The sequence below is a fragment of the Aquarana catesbeiana genome, linkage group LG13, assembly GCF_042186555.1.
Source record: "Aquarana catesbeiana isolate 2022-GZ linkage group LG13, ASM4218655v1, whole genome shotgun sequence".
In the NCBI taxonomy this organism is placed as follows: Eukaryota; Metazoa; Chordata; class Amphibia; order Anura; family Ranidae; genus Aquarana; species Aquarana catesbeiana.
Window position 1 is genome coordinate 76,003,453 of NC_133336.1, and position 21,579 is coordinate 76,025,031.

The following is a 21,579-nucleotide window of genomic DNA, read 5'->3' on the forward strand; positions in this document are numbered from 1 at the left end:
ACATTTGTTGTCGGAAATTCCGATCGTCTGTACGCGGCATTAGACTGGGAGGGAATATTAGCATTGATGAACACAGAACAGAAATGGGAATTCTTCAAAAAGACTGTATGGGAACTCACTGCAAAGTATTATCCCATGGGCAATAAGTTTAAAAGGATATAACCTATGTGGCTCACGGCCAAAGTTTAAAAAGCGCTTTTAAAAAATCTAAAAATTAAGGAACACTATCATCCATTTAAATGTTACAAAGAATATGAGGTGAGTGCCAATGGAAACACCCAAAAAGGGTGTTTTAGTAAGTGAATCAGAAGAGGGTTGTTAACATTGAGGTGAGTGTAAACTAAAACGATACTGCACTTTCCTTCAAGGCTGAAGTTTCCAAGCTTGATTTATAAGCCAAGAAGGTTTTCTTTTTTAACTGTAGTCATAGACAATAATGGTGGTAATCCATCCTGACCAGAACACTGAGAAGCCAGAACTTCTGATCTGAGTGGGGAGAGACAGTAGCAGAGTATGGACCACGATTATACAAAACTGCAGTTGTCTTTCATAGAAAACTTTTTCCGAAAGAAACTTGAAAACTGCCATTACTGACCACCTTCTAAAACTGCTAGTTGCTTGGCTGTAATACCGACTCTCTGGCTTCAGTACTTTGAGTCATTGACCTGGACCAAATAGCAAATCAGGAAAGTCAAAATAATATCCAAAGTTCCTATCTGCATACTGTCATTGTATTACCAAATGTATGAAGGAGATCCTTTCGCAAAGTTAAAAAAAAAATGCAGGTAAAAGCGCAGAATATTCAAGTGTTTTAAATGATTACCTTAAGTGTATTTCCTTCTCATCAAAAGTTTTTTTTTTTTGCCTTTGAAGTTGCTAGAAAATGTTATTTCTCCAGGACAAGTAAATTTCGTAGCACTGCCCTTGCCCTCCATGCACATCATAGCCCTCTCGTCTTCTTGACATGTATCATTTTCTGTGCTTACCAGCTCCTCTGCCACTTCCTTCACCTCCCTACATAATGTTTATGTAGCTGCCAAGGACAGCTCAGAGTCTGATGCTCTGAGTCTGCTGGGACTGCTGATATCACAACCAAGATGGCAGCACCCATCAAAAATTTCAGAGCTATTGGATGTCTACGCAAAGGGAGATTTTTATAGGTAAATAGCATACATTAAATGCACATCAAATCTCATGAGAAGATTGTTGCTGAAATTAATTGACTGGTGACTAGGTTTCTTTCCGCATGATAGCCAGGCAAATAGTGTCTGCAGAATGAAGCTGGTAAAGGCAGCTTTCATGTTTCACTTAAAGTGGCACTAACATATTTATCTATCCTCCAGAATGGTCTGATACCCACAATTTCCCTCACCGGTGTAGACATCTTCTCTCTAGCTTCCTCCATGTGTCAGTTTTCGATTGTCCTGATTGTCAGGTGCAGGGTGACATTCTTTACAGGTGAGGACATCTTCTCCCCACTTCTTCTGGGTGTCTGTATTCGCCCGTCTTAATTTGCTAGCGCTGGATGATGTTTTTCCTGCACATGCATGGGAGTACAATTATACTGCCACTTCTGCACCATGCCAGAAATGTAAAGTGAGCTATGTATTGTACAAAAGTCTGTAAGCAGGCAGGTAAGTTCATTTTATTATGAATTATAATATAGTTAGCACCATGTGTTGGAGCATTAGAGCAACGGCATCCTAGTACATTTTGACAAACAGAGGCACTAAACATTGTGAGTGCATATTCTAAAGTCAGAGGTTTTTTTTTTATCTAAATGCATTTTATGCAGAAGCCCCTTTCAGCCCCTCTAATACTTACCTGTCTCGGCTGCTCGGGACTCCCCTCCTCATTGGCTGAAACAGCAGCGCCATTGACTCCTACTGCTGTCAATCACTCAGTCAGCCAATGGAGAGAGAAAGGAGGCTGGGCCACAGCTCCGTGTCTGAATAGACACACAGGGCTGCAGCTCGGCTCAGGTGCATCCATAGCAAACTGCTTGCTGTGGGGGCAGTTGTCAGGAGGGAGGGGCCAGGAGAGCCAAAGAGGGACCCGAGAAGCGTAAGAACCAGGCTGCCCTGTGCAAATCCACTGCACAGAGCAGGTAAGTATAATAACATGTTTATTATTTTTAACAAAAAAACGACTTTACAATCACTTAATGATTATGTGGGGAATGCTTTTAATGAACAACATTGCACAATGAGATCTTTTGGGTTCCTTTCTCGTGTGTGGAATATTGTGGGGCTGTGGATGGTGATTTACCTTGAGAGGCTGACCAAAGATCTTAATCGCAATTTGACCTACCTCAGTATGTACTCAAGAGGTCAACAAGTTGCGGTGAGTTCGGTCCTAGAAGGGGACGAGAGTAGTGACAGGAACAAGCGTTTTTTTCCTATCAGTACGGAGCACAGTCACTTTATGTTCAAGAATTGGAGCACTTTATTTGAAGCACTTTTATGGACTGTTAGAACGTCAATGTTGTATCCTATGAACATGGCCGGATTAATAGCATCATGGGCCTGGGGCTGATGATTTTGGCGGGCCTTTTAATGGAAATAAATAAAATGAAAATGCAATCAATTAGAGAGGGGGGATATGAGAGAGAGAAGGGGGTGGGGGAGTGAGAGAGAGGCGGGGGTGAGAGAGGGGGGGTTGGGGGGAGAGAGGGGGTGAGAGAGAGAGTGCCTTTGGGTAGATTTAGTAGGGTAGTAATGTGGCGGGCATAGCATGCCACGGTGAAATGTCTGTGGAGCCACATTGCGGTAAGAGTGGGAGGGACTGCCCTACATGTGATGCATGGGAACGTGCGCGCTCTGTCACATCTGCTTGATGTGAATCGAGTCTTACACTTACCAACTATGTAACAGGGATATTTACTATGACAGACCCTTCTCTGCCTCTCTACTTATCGCTGCATCTTTAGCCACCCCTTTTCAGTACACCTGTGCATTCTAAATCTCACTGCTAACCTCTGCACCCCAAATCATCCCCTGCACCCTCTCATCTCTGCTTAACTCCATGCCTCTGCTGATCTTTGCACACCAGCCCCCCCCTGCACGCCCTTTCTTTGGTCATTTTTGCCCTCCAAACTGTAATACCTTCTCTGTTTACCTCTGGACACCCCGCCCCCCAATCCATCCATCTGCTCACCTTTGCCATACAGGCTGATGGCAGGCTCAGTGACTGTGACATGCAGGGCTTGTTGGATATACCCAATATCAGCAGCATTCAGCAAAGGTGATGGTGGACCAGAAATACCTATGAATGGGCTAACAATTTACATATCAATGATGTCCGCAATTTACATTTTAATGCCACCACGATTTACATATCAATGCCGACCGCAATTTACATTTTAATGCCACCATGATTTACATATCAATGCCGTCACAATTTGCATATCAGTGATGTGTACGCTGCACACAGAGAAGGGCTGGGCAGCATTAGGGATTCACTCACACCACTGGGCTGGACTTATCTTAAGGAAGAGGCCTGAAGCTGCAGCTCCAATAGCCCCATAGCCCCTATGTTAATCCGGCCCTGCCTATGACTTGTGGCACTGTATATATTGTATAGAGTACAGAGTGTAGGGGCAGCGCAAATATCTTTAATGGTGATTTCGTACGTTTATTTTATTGCAGAAGACTGCCTGTGCGGAAATTTTGTGTGTTATTTTTCCGCTTTCAGAAAACGTTTGCATTAACATAAACCTCCTAAGTATTCATATAAGCGTGATCCATAACTAAACTGTTGGCTAGCGAATTGACGTCTCCTGTATGATAGTGCTGCTCAGGTGATAAACTATTCATATGCTTATTTAGGTATGACGTCTTCTCAATTTTTCATTAAAAAAGCAAATGAAACGTCTTCTAGCTGTGTGTGACAGTTTTCTTCTGTTAGCTAAAGCTATTTTTACCTTGTTGTCTGGAAACCTCTATTTTTTCCCATGCTAAGCTGCAGCCGCTGCCATAAGAAAGCTGTGGGTTTTCTTTTTTTTCTGACTTTTTAAAATAGTTTACACTGGTTAGTATACTGTTGCCTGGCAACCACTCAGCTCAGTGTCTGTGGGCGAGCACTAAGCATCCCTTCCTTGTATACTTCAAGTAGTAAGTAACAGATTAGGGAAGTGCTAGTTTCACTGGGTGAATTTACCATTACTGTATGTGTGTGTGTGTAAGCGGACCTCCAGGCACATGGACGAAAACCAGAAGCAACAAAGATGTAAAGTCTTTCAAAATATAGAATTAAAACTGAAACCCAAAAGCAAACATTTATTATATTGCAGCTTACCAATCCTTAGATGTGTTGGCTGCGTTAGTTTTCTTTTTCAGGCTTTGTTTGCCTTATTTTTATCTGGTGATCTGGCCAGTAAGTCTGTTGTTTTTCAAAACAAGCTCTTTCAGAACAAGATTTCCTGCAGATTTCCTGCAGATTTAGTAGTTAGAGAGACGAAACAAACCATTTGCCACTGACATGTGTTGCTTATATTAAAGTGGTTGTTAACCCACTGTTATAACTTTATATAATGCTGTTTGTTTCCTAATGCTAGGTGCTCCTGTCTCTGTGTTTTATAAAAAAAAAATGCCGGCTATACCTGATTTCAAAGCGCCGCTCAGCACTCACCTGACTGGCCCGGCTCTCTCCTCTCCCTGTCTGACAGCTGCAGCAGGCGGGGCTGAGATTCCCCCGCTGATGTCAGTCAAGACGAGAGGGGGAGAGAGCCGGCCAGTCATGTGAGCGCCGCTCTCAAATATTAGCCGGTCAGGTATGTTAAAGGGAGCATCCTGACCGTAGGAGAGAGCAGAATGATGGATACAAGCTCATCAGCCTGCTGCTTCATTTTTTTACTGTCCAATCACAAGCTTGGGGGAGGGAAAAGACCTGTAAGTGTTACTAAACTGCAGCAGAGAAGTCTGGTCTCCTGCCCTGTTAGACATGACTGTGCTTTGTGGTAGAGCTGTGGAAATCTTAGGACTGGATGAACAGAAATACAAATATTTGGCAGAAAAATAACACTCCCATATATGTATCTTATCTGTGTATTTAGCTGTTTGCGTTGGAGCTCCTGAATTTGCCTGAAGAGAAGTGTGGACTTTTATTTTTTGATGCATACTTACCTAGGTGAATGCAGCATCGGACTGATGCTGCCTCTGTCCCCTGCCGGCTCTGACGCTGAGAACCAAGCAATCTAATACTGCTGATCGCTCGGTTCTCGCATCTCCCTGAGAAGTCAGTCAGCAGCCCTCTGCTCTGCCCGCTCCAGTGAGCAAGGAGGGGGCAGAGCAGAGGGCTGCCAGTCCAGGCATGTGGGCGGATCCTGACTCCCTGGTCGCAATCTTGCCCGAGCCTAAGCCGGTTCTGTGACGTCAGCAGACAACAGACTTCAGCCTGCTGTCTGTTGAAAACGTGTCACAGGAGTGCAACACGAACTGCACTTCTGTGATCCATAGGAGAAGTACAGCCAAACAAACTTTGGCTGTACTTCTCCTTTAATACAGGCTTCCTGCAATGCTGTATACCAGTGATCTCCAAACTCTCAGCTCTTTGCCTGCCTATATCCAGACCTTAGGCTACTTTCACACCGAGGTGCTTTACAGGCGTTTTAGCACTAAAAATAGCGCCTGTAAAGCGCCTCTCCTGTCACTCTAGTGTGAAAGCCCGAGTGCTATCGCACTGGGGTGGTGCCCTTGTGGGACATTAAAAAAAAGTCCTGCAAGCAGCATCTTTGGGGCACTTTAGGAGCAGCGTATACACCGCTCCTAAAGCGCCCCGCCCATTGAAATCAATGGGCAGCACCGCCGAAGCGCCTGCAAAGCGATTTGACAGAAGCGCTTTGCGGGCGCTATTAACCCCTTCATCGGCTGCTAGCGAGGGTTAAAAGCGTCCCGCTAGCGGCCGAAAAGCGCAGATAAAACGACAGTAAAGCACCACTAAAAATAGCGGCGCTTTACCGCCGACGCCCTCCTCCGCCCCAGTGTGAAAGTACCCTTAAGGGACAATTTCTTCCATTGACACCAACAACGGGGCACATTTCCTCCCACTGACACCAATGACTAGGCATTATTCCTTCCCTTGATACCAATTATAGAGCACTACTCCTCTCACTAATACCAATGATGGACGATCGTTTACACCCATTGACACCAGGGCATTTTCTACTCACACTGACCGACTGACCCCTCAAAGTCTGAGGAACAGTAAACTGGCCCAAGTTTGAGAAGTTTGGACACTCCTGCCATATACAACAGAACGCAAACTCTGATAGGGAGAGCTATCACCAGCAACCAATCAGGTTTTTCTGCAGTGTACCATGTGATGACAGTGATTGAACTTTTTGTGTTTAATTGAACAGCACTTTATTTACATTGACAACTATAGACAAACGGAGGGTGTGCAGTTTACTTTAGGACTATAGTTTAGGTAATTAGCATGTCATTTTCAGATGGAAAATAATTTGAACATGCTGACAGGAAGGAAAAACTTACCATGCTAGTGTGATGCTGTTCCCTCACTGTTTAATCAGCAAGTTGGCATTATGCTCTTGATCCATCTCTGTTTCGGAGGGGGTCAGGAACCTGGCTGTACTGTGTAAGTCACAAGATTGGATCCAATAAATAACAAACATTTGGCACCTGAAATAGTTCCCACAATTTTTAATTGTTTAGCTGCTTTTTTTTTCACAGGGAAGACATAGGGATGGGTAAATAGGGATAATAAAGGAGTATGATCTGTGGCTCTGTTGGGCCATACCTTCTGGTCCAAAGCCCAATGCCACTGGGAAATGGTTTTCTAAACATTATTGTATTTCATAAACCCCCTGTACCTCTATGTATATATATATATATATATATATATTTGGGAAACCATCAGCCAAAAACTGGTTAACCTTTTTTTTTTTTTTTTTTTTTTTTTTTACAAGATGCCTCATTTCAACAACAAAATACCCTCCTATCTTGGGGGATGTATTTACTAAAACTGGTGCACTCAGAACCTTGTGCATCTGCACATGTTAGCCAATCATCTTCTAAATTCAGCTTGTTCAATTAGGCTTTGGCAATAAAACCTGTAGGCTAATTGGTTTCATTGCAGAGATGCACCAAATTTTGCGAACTCCAGCTTTAGCAAATAACCCCCCAAGTGTCATCACATTAAGGCTTCCTTCTCCTCATTTCTATATTTACCGCGAAATGCTGGCCAACCCGCGCCCCCCCCCCTCTTTTTCTTTTCCTGTAACCCTTTCCTTCTACCTTTCACACCCCCCCCCCTTCCTTCCTCCAGTTATAGGTGTTAACCATCTCAGCTTCTTGGCGGTGATGAGAGGTATACCCTCTATCACCTTCTGGAGGTGAATGGCAGTATTCCCCATTTGTGTTTTTAAATATTATATTTAGTGTTCCAGGTTCAGGTGGACCCTGCTCTCCTCACGCACCTTAAAAAAAGTAGGGCCAAAGCTCTTTTGGGCCTACTTCTCCTGTAAGTCACAGGAGTGTACTTCGTTCTGCACTCCTGTGACCCGTATTCAGCCAACAGCGGCCTAAAGTCCACTGATAACTGATGTCACACAGCCAGTCCAGACTCTGCAGGACACCCAGATGCCTAGCTGGCAGCTTTGCTGAAAAATGTAAAATACTGCAGCTTACCAGTCCATAGATGTGTGCAGGCTGCTTTTTGTTTCCTTTTTTAAGGCTAAAAATATTTTCAGCGAGTACAGAAAATACCTGTTAATTTTGCCAGAAATGCAGTGTTCTTGTTGCTTCCTGTGAGCTGAAATAAAAGGAATCATTTCTTCATGATCTAAACCACTCATCCCATCAGCCTCCATGCAATGTAGATGAACAAAGGCAGACATGTTTGAAGTCCAGCCTGTGTGACCACCTAAATACAGTGTAGAAAGGAGTGTAGTCACCCAGGGACAGGCGGTGCTTGATTTGCAGGATTAAAAAAGCAGGTACCTGGATAGGCAATCTGAAATTTATATGAAAGCTGAACTCTGGAAAACTAAAAAGTCCTCTTTTGTATTGGGCTGTGCCTACACTGCAAGTGTTAACTGCTCGTAGAAGAAGTAGAGCTAGGAGCACGAGCGGGGGGACCCTAGAAGAGGAGAAGCGGGCTGCAGGTAAGTATGGCAAGTTTATTATTTAAGAAAAAATAAAGGTGGTTTACAGCCACTTTAAGTTCTTTACTGGTGACTTTTTGTATAATTCCTAATATGTCCAAAGGCAAAAATCATATTTTGCAGTGGTTGGTGTCCAACACATCAAAACATGTGATGACTTGAACAGATGTCATGAGATACAGTATGCAATGGCTGTTTCTGTTTCTCCTCTCGCAGGTTACATGAGGACATGACAGTGTGTGTTGCAGACTTTGGTCTTTCTAAGAAAATCTACAGCGGAGACTACTACCGCCAAGGGTGTGCATCTAAGCTTCCAGTCAAGTGGCTAGCACTGGAGAGCCTGGCAGACAATGTTTACACCGTGTACAGTGATGTGGTGGGTGCTTTTTGTTACAAATGTACTGTTCAATCTACATTCTGTAGAACCCTGGGATGTCTGCGTTCTCTGCCTGAATTTTTAACATGCACAAGTGTATCTACAGTGCATCTGGAAAGTATTACCAGGATTACATTCATTATTTTCTTTATTTTGAATACTTATGTACTTTTTCGTTTTTTTTTTTTTTATTTTTGATAAATATGCAAAGATTTCAAATAAACTTCTTTCACATTGTCATTATGGGGTATTGTTTGTAGAATTTTGAGGAAAATAAGGAATTGAATCCATTTTGGAATAAGGCTGTAACATAACAAAATGTGGAAAAGGTAAAGCGCTGTGAATACTTTCCGGATGCAGTGTGTGTGTATTGATTACTTGTAGATCTTACAAGTATCTCTTCATATAGTGGACCAGCATCCAGGTACACAGGAGATATAAATAATTGCTTTTATTGACGATGGATATCCATTTTACTTTGTGGTTTGCAGATGTGAAGGTCAGATTGTTTTTGATTTTTTTTTTTTTTTTTTTAGTAAAGTTATTCATTAATTAAAATGTATTAATCCTATTTAAATTGCTGCTACTATAACTATATGAATCATTTATTTATTTTGTCTTCCCTCAATCCTCTTGACAGTAGAAATTAGACAGAGAGCACTGGGGTTTGCACTGTACAGTACAGTACAATACAGATCAACATCTTTTCCAGCACTGGAGCCATAAGTATGGAGAGGCTTTTACAGATATAGGGAAGCATGTATTGTTATGAAAGGGGTATCTTTGCCTAGTTACAGTTTCAGCTATATTTTCTATTGGGACACCTACGACTGCATGGTTGGTTGGTTGAAAATGGCCATACAAGGTTCACTTTTTTCTTCCCTCCATCCATTCACACTAACAAGATGGATGGAGGAATCCCCCCACACCCGCCAGGACATTGTATTCTGACAGTGTACTGATGAACAGCTGCAGCTGATTGGCTACAGCTGCTGATTGATACACTAGTGCGTGATACGCACAGGAGTTGCACCACATTCCAGCGCGCATCACATGCACGAAATCTGTGCTGTGCGTTTTGAGCCATACATTTTGTATGGCTCAAATTGCATCGCATCCAGACCTAAGTGGCGCAGGACCCTTTTTTTCTGCACCTGAATCGCACTGCATTCCAGCAATCGCATTGTGTTTTGCAATCTGTTTAGGGGTTTCGTTAATCTAACATTGAGACCTGCAGCAGATCGCATGGACGCCATGCGCTTGCTGTGTGATGCAATGTAGGGAAATGCAGCGAATCTTGTGTGTTTCCTGCATCAGATCAGTGTGAACAAGGGCTTAACAATCGACTTATGTAAAGCAGTGAAGTCCACACACTGATTTAAATTCAGCCAAATTTTTGATCAATGTGTGTCAAAGAGTTTTCTGTGACAACCAATGACAAAACAATGAGAAGGAATTCAGTTCTGGCAACTGCACCATGTGTTTTCATTTTCAAGGGATTGCTAACTTCTGTTTCAAGAGACAATTTAACCTAAAGTAACACAATCTGTGGAGAACAGTTTAAACTTTCTGCTGACTTTAAGCATAAGTTATTTGGCTAATAAAATGTTTAATGTTCAACTTCAACCAAAACTTTCATTTAATTTTGGATCAAAGAAGGGCAAAGCCTCCGTCATGATAAAAAGTGATGGTAAATCTCTCCAACATGGTGGCAGGGAAACTCATTTTTAGAGTGATTTAAAACCTCAAACTGTAATTGTATTACTTTCTGTGCCTTCCTGTGAAGGACAATCTCCCCAATGGGGTCACAGACAGAAATTAGAAACCTGACAGTAATTTTAACTCTTGCCACTCTATCAAAAACTTTTAATAAATACATTTAAATGGGAAAAAATGGCTTTAATCAACTAGTATCAGCTGAGGTGGTTCGGGTATTTTATAAATGTGTTTCCTGGAAAAGTCCAATATCCAAATGGGAAGAGCTTATTCCCAGATCACACTAGCTGGAATGAGGCTAATTTACTAAGGGCCTGATATGCTGTGTATTTGCGAAAAGCACATGTATGGTGTTACATAGTCTGGTTGAAAAAAGACACAAGTCCATCGTGTTCAACCAATAAAGGGGAAAAATGGTGTGATCAGGGCACATAGAGAATAAATGTTTTCTATGTGTCCTTGTGTTGAAACTGTGTTGAACAATGCATATCAAAGCAGCTTAATGTACCTGGAGTGAAAAAGTATTAGACTTGCATCTAAATCTCCTTTGCCTCTGAAGCCTGATCCATTTCCAGAGATGCAACGCCACCTCACTGCATGTTTCAGCCCCAATTTTGCAGACAATCACGTTGCAACTGCGTGCATTGCACGTGATTGCAGGGCTTTGTGGCACTTCCCTATAAACTTTCTTTTGTAGAGAGTACCGCTACATGTCGTGGCCACGGACCAGAAGCATTGTGGCCACTGCATGTAAACATCCCCCATCGCTTCCTAATGCAACTTAAAGTGGGGTGGTTGGCAGGCGGCAAAAAATGTGGCTCAGATGCGCATTTTTGACACCCCCCAGCTGCAAGTCTAAATGAGGCCTTTAAGGAGTTTAGAATCTTCACTCAATAAATTATCCAATCATGTGAAAAGCAAATTCATCTGCACAATTGGGTATTCAAAATGAGTATGTCTACAAATATTGGGTGAAGTTTACAAACTCCTTTTAGGTGCGATCTATTGGTGTGGTTACTCATATCTGCCAGAGTGATGCTTACTATGTCATATTGATGTAATACATACAAATATCTTATACCTCCTTGACAGATACATGTTTACAATTATGAGGTCAAGTGTAAACGTCATATGTATATTTTTGGAAAATTCTTTATCCAAAAAAAAAAAAAAAAATTTAACTTATAGTTTTAAAAAAATACCCCATTATACCCACAGGATGGCAATGTGCAAGGAGTATGAGTTTGAGGTAGTGTGGACATTGAGAAAACAAGCAGATATAGAATATTTTCCTGGTCTTTGTAAAATACTCCCTAGTACTGTATGGGTTAGGTCTAGGTTTGCTTTAACACAGTGGATTCTAATTTATGTGCAACATTTGTTTTCCTATTATACAAAAGCAATTGTCATTGTAACTAAAATGTTTCAATCCTCTAGTGGGCATTTGGCATCACCCTCTGGGAAATAGTGACCCTGGGACAGACACCCTATGCTGGCATTGAAAACTCTGAAATCTACAGCTACCTCATTGCTGGGAATAGATTGAAGCAACCGCCGGACTGTCTGGATGAGGTGTAAGTAAAGTGTTTACCTGTGTCACATTCTGTGGACGTTGAAACCTGGAAATGCTGTGCTATTTTTTTTACTTTTTTAAGATTTTTCTGCGAGAGATCTGAAGATGGCCTGAGTAAAAATAGGACCTAATAATAACATCTGCTGTACACTTAGTGTGGATTCTGCATCCTATTAAAAGTGAATTTATTTACATTGTACTGAGGAGGAGAGATTGCAGGAAATTGGCTGTGAAAATATCATTCAGGAGGAATGAGACCTAGGAACAGCTAATAGCTGGAGCACACCACTGAAGCATAAAGATTTTGAAAGACCTATTTCAAGTGAATTAAAAAAAAATACAAGCAATTAAAGGGCTACAAACACTATGGATATCATTTTGGACTTTTGGACCATGGTTGGTTGGCTTTGGGCTTGTGTCAGTGGTATCCATGCGAAGCGATTCTGAGATCATACAGAATTCATCGACCGGTGCATTTGACTTGCTCTCCTGCTTACGTGCGTTTGACCTGCTTCAAGCAGGTTTTACAAACTTAAGCTAGGTATACTCAGTTTTTTTATTCGTTCAACCAGTGGGCTGAACAAAAATGACTCACAGGATTCCCACATCCACGCAAGCGAGATGAATGCAGGGATTTCTCTTGCTATGATATTGTATTCTGACGCATTCCTTCCAGCCCCCCATCAGAATACACTGAACAAATACTGATTTTTTTCAGTAGGAACCCTCAACAGAAGCAGGTCTAATGGCCAGCTTCTGAAACAGGACAAGAAAAGGATGGACCACACACAAGGTCTCCCAAGTGGACAACACGTTTTGGAGCTGCTTTTTTTTTTTTGAGAAAGAAGCCAGAACTTAGAAACGTGTTATCCGCCTGGCAGACTGTCTCTGTGGTCCTTTTCTTGTACCAGCCGTATGGCTGAGCACTAACAGCACATCCACGTCATGTGGCTTCTGGGGACAGCACCTTCAGTTCCTGTGGTTGTACACCACCTGCATTGTGTTGGCTCACCAGCATCCTGGTACTGGATGATGTCTTGCTGCTCCCCCGCATTGAATGGCCACAAGGTCAGGTATGTCAGGCCTCTATAGCCTAACATCACACCAAGTGCAGCAGTTGTTGGTTCAGGAGCTGAGCATTAACCACATTGTCTATTGTACATTACCTTTTAATATTAAACTGGACTGGATTTTTTTGCCTTAATCTATAGCATTGTGAATTGTTTTTGTGCATGAGGTCATTACCTTTATACAGTTAGTCTTTTTATATATTTGGGAGCCCTACAAGGACATCAAGCACATTTTAATGTGTATTTATGTTTTTCTGGTAGAAACAATACTTCTGTAAAAAGAAAATTATGTAAAGCACAATATAGTGTGCATTTTTCATGCAGACAGATTCCATCTCTATGGCCCTGACCTTTTGACAAAATACTTGCAAGGCTACATAACCATGGGTGTAACCAGTGCCATTTATTATAATGACACACAGCTCTACATACAGTATCTCACAAAAGTATGTACACCCCTCACATTTTTGTAAATATTTTATTATATCTTTTCATGTGATAATACTGGAGAAATTACACTTTGCTACAATCTAAAGTAGTAAGTGTACAGCTTGTGTAACAGTGTAAATTTGCTGTCCCCTCAAAAAAAAACTCAACACATAGCCATTAATGTCTAAACCGCTGGCAACAAAAGTGAGTACACCCCTAAGTGAAAATGTCCAAATTGAGCCCAATTAGCCATTTTCCCTCCACGGTGTCATGTGACTCGTTAGTGTTACAAGGTCTCAGGTGTGAATGGGGAGCAGGTGTGTTAAATTTAGTGTTATAGCTCTCACTCTCTCATACTGGTCACTTGAAGTTCAACATGGCATCTCATGGCAAAGAACTCTCTAAGGATCCGAAAAAAAGAATTGTTGCTCTACATAAAGATGGCCTAGGCTATAAGAAGATTGGCCAGACCCTGAAACTGAGCTGCAGCATGGTGGCCAAGACCATATATCGGTTTAACAGGACAGGTTTCACTCAGAACAGGTCTCGCCATGGTCGACCAAAGAAGTTGAGTGCACGTGCTCAGTGTCATATCCAGAGGTTGTCTTTGGGAAATAGACATATAAGTGCTGAAAGCATTGTTGCATTGTGGGGGGTCAGTCTGTCAGTACTCAGACCATACGCCGCGGACTGCATCAAGTTGGTCTGCATGACTGTCGTCCCAGAAGGAAGCCTCTTCTAAAGATGATGCACAAGAAAGCCCGCAAACAGTTTGCTGAAGACAAGCAGACTAATGACATGGATTACTGGAACCATGTTCCGTGGTCTGATGAGACCAAGATAAACTTATTTGGTTCAGATTGTGTCAAGCGTGTGTGGCGGCAACCAGGTGAGGAGTACAAAGACAAGCGTCTTGGCTACATTCAAGCATTGTGGTGGGAGTGTCATGGTCTGGGGCTGCATGAGTGCTGCCGGCACTGGGGAGCTACAGTTCATTAAGGGAACCATGAATGCCAACATGTACTGTGACCTACTGAAGCAGAACATGATCCCCCTCCCTTTGGAGACTGGGCCTCAGGGCAGTATTCCAACATAACGACCCAAACACACCTCCAAGATGACCACTGCCTTACTAAAGAAGCTGAGGGTAAAGGTGATGGACTGTGTCGCTTTAACTGACAATTGCGCAGTCGTGTGGCGCGGCTCCCAAACAAAATTGATGTCCTTTTTTCCCCACAAATAGAGCTTTCTTTTGGTTGTATTTGATCACCTCTGTTTTTTTATTTTTTGCGCTATAAACAAAAAAAAGAGCGACAATTTTGAAAAAAGCAATATTTTTTACTTTTTGCTATAATAAATATCCCCAAAAAATATATAAATTTTTTTTTTAACCTCAGTTTAGGCCGATATATATTCTTCTTCATATTTTTGGTAACAAAAATCGCAATAGGCGTTTATTGATTGGTTTGTGTAAAAGTTATAGCCGTTTACAAAATAGGGGATAGTTTTATGGCATTTTTTATTAATAATTTTTTTTTTTTACTAGTTTTTTACTAGATCATCGATTTTTATCGTGACTGCAACATTATGGTGGACAGATCGGACACTTTTGGCGCTATTTTGGGACCATTCACATTTATACAGCGACTAGTGCGATTAAAAATGCATTGATTACTGTGTAAATGTGACTGCCAGTGAAGGGTTAACCAGGAGGGGGCGCTGCAAGGGTTAAGTGTGTCCTAAGGATGTGTTCTAACTGTAGGGGGGATTGGCTTTGCGTGACACGACACTGATCACCGCTCCCGATTACAGGGAGCGGTGATTAGTGTCAGTGTCACTAGGCAGAATGGGGAAATGCTTGTTTACATCAGCATTTCCCCGTTCTTCCTCTCCATGAGACAATCGCGGGTATCCCCGCAGACATAGAGTCTGCGGGACCCGCGATCACAATCACGGAGCTCGCGGCCGGCGGCATGCACGCGATGACACATCGGCAAATTTAAAGGAACGTACCTGTACGCCCATTTGCTTGTCCGTGCCATTGTATCAACGTATATGTACATGCGGCGGTCGGCAAGTGGTTAATGGCTGTGTGTTGTTGTTTTGAGGGAACAGCAAATTTACACTGTTATACAAGCTGTATACTCACTACTTTACATTGTAGCAAAGTGTCATTTCTTCAGTGTTGTCACTTGAAAAGATATAATAAAATATTTTAAAAAATGTAAGGGGTGTACCCACTTTTGTGAGATACTGTACATCTTGAATTTGGTTTCTCACAAAATAGTTCTAAAAGGCACATGTGTGATCCGGACCTTAGTCGAACAGTTATTTCTAGTGATCTTGCTTTTCTAGATGATGCCTAAGACCCTTTAAAAGTTACATCATCAGCATGCACAAAATCATATTCAGATTTCGCCCACCTCCCCATAGGAGTCAGAAGTGTTAATAGTAATAATGGCTTTTTAAGAACATTTTTAATCCCATGCAGGCCTGACATTGGGAAGTGGGTGGAAGTCTATTATGTGGCAGACATGGAAAGCTAAGAAGTTAAAGGCGCATTGTTCCCACAATGTAAAGTGCTCACCAGTGAACGAACACCTTCAGCTTGATTTTTTTCTGCCAAACAGTAAATATGGTATTCTTAATGATAATTAGGCATTAATGCCAATTTTTGAATCACCTGTGTGCCAATAATTAAATATACAGGTGGGCAGAAAAGTTCATATGCTTTACTAGCTCTTATAATAACAATAGAGAAAGAGGTGATGCAACAGGCAAAGTTAAAACTGGGAATACAGCGCCACCTTGTGGCAGATGTGCAGATAAAACATTGCTTATTTACTTTTGCTGAGAGATCAATGTCAACGACGAATTGAAAATCAGCATTCAGCATCCCGAAAGTGCAAACACTGCTTTGTGCAAAACCCACATTGAAACAGAGCTTCCATGTTCCATGAGCAGTTGGCTGCTTCTGGTTAAAGCTTACCTTTTACATTTAGAACTTATTCTTTCCTTCCTTACCTGCACGAATCCCTAAAGAAGAATATTATGACAACAGAAATACTGATCCTATAGGCCAGGGGAAAAATGATTTGTCTGTTAGGGGTGAGCAGATGCAGAAAATAACCCATTTCTTTGCCTGTATGGACTTGTCGAAGCTTACACAGGGCTATGGGCTATTATCATGACATTTGACAGCCCTGGAGAAATAAGTAGGCACCAGAACTGTCACATAAGAGAGGGGGAGTGAATAGCAGGCTCACCCATACACCAAAGTGGCCTGTATTCCACTTCACTGCTGGAGGCCAAACAGGATGGCGTAGTAGCAAGGAAATGCGAGTACACACTGCTGGGGAGAGATGGAGTTGATTTACCCTTTTACTTTGTATTACATGAGCAAGGGAAAGGGTCTCTTTTTTTTTTTTTTTAAGAAAAAAAAGTTAAACAGTTTTGCATAGACCTGGAGGTGCCTACTATAGCATACCAGCAGACCTTTACTGACTTTTATCTGACTTTTGTGTGGCACTTAAAAGGACATCAGATTTTCTACCTCGTCTTCTAGCATGTCTTTTGTATAGCTGGTATACAGCATGGATATTGTTAGTCTTCAGTTTCATGAATATTGGATTAGTTAGAAAAAATATATTTAAAGTGGAGGTCCACCACTAAAAAAAAAAAAAAAATGCATAAAAAAATCCCTAAAAAAATGGAAGAAAAAAAATAATTTTTAACTCACCTGAAATGGCTGTTGCTAGGCAGTCTTCCTAATCTGCCTCTTCCTACTCCGCGGTGATGTTCAGTCTTCTCCTCCCTGCGTTGTCTTCTGGGGAATGGGGCGCGGTGTGTTATGGGAACTGTGTGTGTCCCACAACACATCGCGTCCCATTCACAAAGCGCTGCGTGACTCACGCATGAGCAGTAGGAAACGGGCAGCGAAGCTGTAAGGCTCCACTGCCTGTTTCCCTTAGGATGGCGGTGCCAGGACCCAAGAGCCGAGGGACGGGTCGGCCTTGCGTCGGCTGTCATCGCGGGCACCCAGGACAGGTAAGTGTGCTTACTTAAAGTCAGCAGCTACAGTGTTTGTAGCTGCTGACTTTCAATTTTTTTTTTTCCCGGCCAGAACCCCGCTTTAAAGTGTATGCAACCCTAACAACATATTTCTCTTACAGTGGGGAAAATACAAAATCTGAAGGTGATCAAATTTTTTTTTAAGTTTGCCCACTTCCAAAGCAAAACTTATAATTTTTATCATAGGTGTATTTGAAATGATAAAGACAGAATATCAACCAAAAATCCAGAAAAAACACATGATGTTTGAAAAATGTTATAAACTGAGTTGCAGTTCAGTGAGTAAAATAAGTATTTGATCCCCTACCAACCAACAAAAATTCTGACTCCCACAGACTGGCTACAGTATGTACTCATGTGGTACACAGATTAGTCCTGGCAATTTAAAAAGGTGCTCCTAACGACAATTTGTTATGTGTATAAAAGACACCTGTTCACAGAATCTTTCTTCCATTCAAACCTTACCATCATGGGCAAGAAAGAGATAAGAGCTGTCAAAGGACGTCAGGGACAAGATTGTAGAGCTGCACAAGGCTGGAATGGGCTACACGACCATCAGCAAGAAGCATGAATGAAGGAAATACAAAATAACACTCAATCGCCCTTGGCCTGGAACTCCATGCAAGATTTTGCCTCATGGGGTAAGGATGATCATGAGAAAAGTGAGGGATCAGCCCAGAACTACACGGGAGGAGCTTGTAAATGATCTCAAGGCAGTTGGGAGCACAGTCACCAAACAAACCACTGACAACACAACGCAAGGTCCCCCTCCTCAGTCATGTCAATAATCATCTAAATGATTCTGGGAAGGATTGGGAGAAAAGTGCTGTGGTCAGATGAGACCAATATTGATCTCTTTGACATTAACTCCACTTGCCGTGTTTGGAGGAAGAAAAATTCTGACTAAGGCAAGCACAGAGGTGGAAACATTATGCTCTCTGCTAATGGTACAGGCCGACTTTGCTGCATTTAGGGGCCAGTGGACGGGGCCATGTATTGTAAAACCTTGGATGAGAACCACCTTCCCTCAGTCAGAACACTGAAGATGGGTTGTGGATGGGTCTTCCAGCAATGACAATGACCCAAAACATACCGCCAAGACAACAAAGGAGTGGCTCATGAAGAAGCGCATTTAGGTCATGGAGTGGCCTAGCCAGTCTCCAGACCTTAATCCTATAGAAAATTTATGGAGGGAGCTGAAAATTCGAGTTGCCAAGTGACAGCCAAGAAACCTTAAGGATTTAGAGAAGATCTGTAAAGAGAAGAGTGGACCAAAGTCCCCCCTGAGATGTGTGCAAACCTAGTAACCAACTACAAGAAATGTCTTACCTCTGTGCTTGCCAACAAGGGTTTGCCCACCAAGTACTAAGTCATGTTTTGCTTGAGGATCAAATACTCACTGAACTGTAACTCTATTTATAACATTGTATTATGTGTTTTTTCAGGATTTTTGGTTGATATTCTATCTCTATCATTTAAAATATACCTATGATAAAAATTATAGACCCTTCATTTCTGTGTAAGTGGGCAAACTTACAAAATCTGCAGGGGATCAAATAATTATTTTCCCCACTGTATGTGTTCCCTTTTGGCCTGTCAAATATACCATTCAAAATATTTTTATATGTCTGTTCATTAACTGCAAAATATACCTATTAATCCTTCCAGAGAGATCTGAATGGATAGCTTCCTTTTGCTCTTTGCCTCTACTACCTCTCATTAGTTAGCATTGTTCCTAGTTCTCTAAGTGAACTGCAATATGATACAGAAAAGAGAAGAGAGGAAGGTGTTGTCCTGTCCTTGGACACCAAAACTGCTCTTCAATAGATACAGTACGGTGAGAGAGCATTGGCACCCTAGGACAGGAACTTTGTTACTGGCAACATCACCAGGTGAAAAAAAAGAAGAAGAATCCTAGACATAAATACAGCCACCACACCTAGGAAATGGTAATTTGTGATATTTCACATTTTTGTTCTTGGGTTTAGATACGCTTTTACAAATATAATGCAATAATAAGATTCCTGATCCTTCTCCTCATGCCTTTTCCTGATTGAATCAGATTATTTTTAATGTGACAAGAAATAAATCAATGCCTCTTATTGCAGGTATGAAATGATGTGCCAGTGCTGGATCACTGAGCCCAAGAGGAGGCCCTGCTTTACAGACCTAAAAAGACGGCTAGAGACCATCTTGGGCCGCTTATCTATATTATCAGAGAGTCAAGATCCACTGTATGTAAATCTCGGGGAGACTTGTGGAGCCACTGCTGCGGACTCCATTTTTCACTCTGGTTTTGACAGCGATGACTGCTGCATAGACATTTCACAGACATGCGGGGCTGCAGCAGTCTCTGGCGACTATCGCTATATTGTGAACCCTGGGTGCCTTAGAGACACGGACGAGCGGCCTCCATCAGCACAAGCGCCGGAAGCCAGAAGCCTCCTTAATGAAGATGAGGACGATGAGGAAGAAATTCAGGAAGCTCATGTGGTCATTAACCTTTAGTAAAAACTTCAAGCTTACAGCGGGATGTGATACCTTTAGCTGCATCCTTTTAAAGCCATGTGTCTGTATAAGCTCAACCCACGATCCAGGTGGACATTATGAATTCTAGGCATTATAAATTGTTTATGGATTTGCATCAATAAAAATGTAAATTTTTTTTTTTCAGCTGTAAAACTTTATATAAAATTGTATAGACAATGTAAGTATTGAAATGGGCTGTAAAACAGCCTTCGATAGATGAATTCCTAAAATGACTTTACTGTACATATTTTTTACACAACTAAAGCTCATCGATAACCAACTCTTCTTTCTCTGTTTGAATGGTATCACAGCCTCACCGCTGCATCAACTTGCTCAGCTAAAGCTTCCCTGTTTCTATAGAGCTACAAGATCAACTACTCAATGCAATATCTGAAGACTTATAAACTTTGGTTAAAACCCTGATTTATCTATAGGCATCCCATTTTCTTTTAAATAATAGACTTTTCCAAGAAGGGAAATTAGAAAGAGAAGTGTGATGCGAGTACTGATGTGTTCAGTTGAAAATAATGTTGGCTAAATCACGCCTGTAGGTTCCTTGCTATCTTAGAAAAAACAGTTGGTTGCATGTGTCATATTTAATTCATGTTTTTTTTCCAGAAAGAGAAAAATTGTTGTGCCATTATGCTTCCAGAACCAAAATAATATTTTTCTAGAATATATGACTTTGACCTTCTTTGCACCAGTCAGTTGTTCTGTTGAGAGGACCAGACTAGCCAGACGTACCTTAGGAGGCTATTTATAAATGTTTTCATACAAAAGTCATGCAAATGCAAGATTCACACATTTTTATTGGATTCAGTTGTGTTAATGTTGTGTGAAAACATTTATAAATAGACTCCTTCATGTCTGCGCATTGTAGATTATTGGAATTTGAAATTTGTGTTTGGGGATGAACTCTTTAGCAGCTGTCACTCAGGGTTAGACCAAGCACATCTAAAATACATCTTCACATAAGTGAGGTTCATTGTATCAATAGTTTTCTCTAAATAAAGAACATTAGTCCAGCGACCTAAGTTTCCTCACTTAGATACTTGTTTGTCTTCCTTCCACTTATGGTATCTTATAAATAAAGTGCAAGAAAGGGCTAGACTGCTATGACCATGATGCAGCTGTCGGAAGCCATCCATTCTTGAAGTAAACCTGTCATTAAAAAAATATGGTGGCTGCCATTGTTGACCACTTCTGAAAATCCAGGTAGTTTTCCATCATTCTAAACCTTCAGTACCTAGCGCTTATCCAGGTACATACAGATAATAACAAATGTCACTATGCAACAAGTTAGTTTTACTCTGTAATCACCTCACAGCCAAAAAAAACCAAGTAAGTATATACATGTGTGCAGTGCTATACTGTAGATCAAACTGTCTCCAAACTGCGGCCCAGGGGCCGGATGTGGCCCTTTGCTTGCCTTTATCTGGCCTTGATATCAACAATTGGGCACCATTTCTCCCATTGATACCAACAATGGAGTGAGATTCCTGCCAATAATACCAATGATGGGGCACTATTCCTCCAACTAATACCAAATGTGGTGCTGTTTACTCACACTGATGCCAGGAAAATTTGCACTCCCACTAGTCACAGTCTGGCCCCCCTAAAGTCTGAAGGACAATAAACTGGCCTTTTTTTTTCTAGAAAGTTTAAAGACACCTGCTGTATATAATAAATGCAT

General features: G+C 41.6%; 1 protein-coding gene across 1 annotated transcript in view; it reads left to right on the forward strand.

Annotated features, from left to right (window-relative positions):
- Window positions 1–20,933, forward strand: part of TYRO3 (TYRO3 protein tyrosine kinase) — a 334,891-nt gene extending 313,958 nt beyond the window's left edge. Inside the window, exons 17-19 of the mRNA XM_073608643.1 lie at window positions 8,339–8,498; window positions 11,652–11,788; window positions 19,466–20,933. Coding sequence (XP_073464744.1) covers window positions 8,339–8,498; window positions 11,652–11,788; window positions 19,466–19,865 — 697 coding nt within the window. The 3' untranslated portion in view covers window positions 19,866–20,933. The remainder of the gene's footprint in view (window positions 1–8,338; window positions 8,499–11,651; window positions 11,789–19,465) is intronic.
- The last annotated feature ends 646 nt before the right edge of the window (window positions 20,934–21,579 follow it).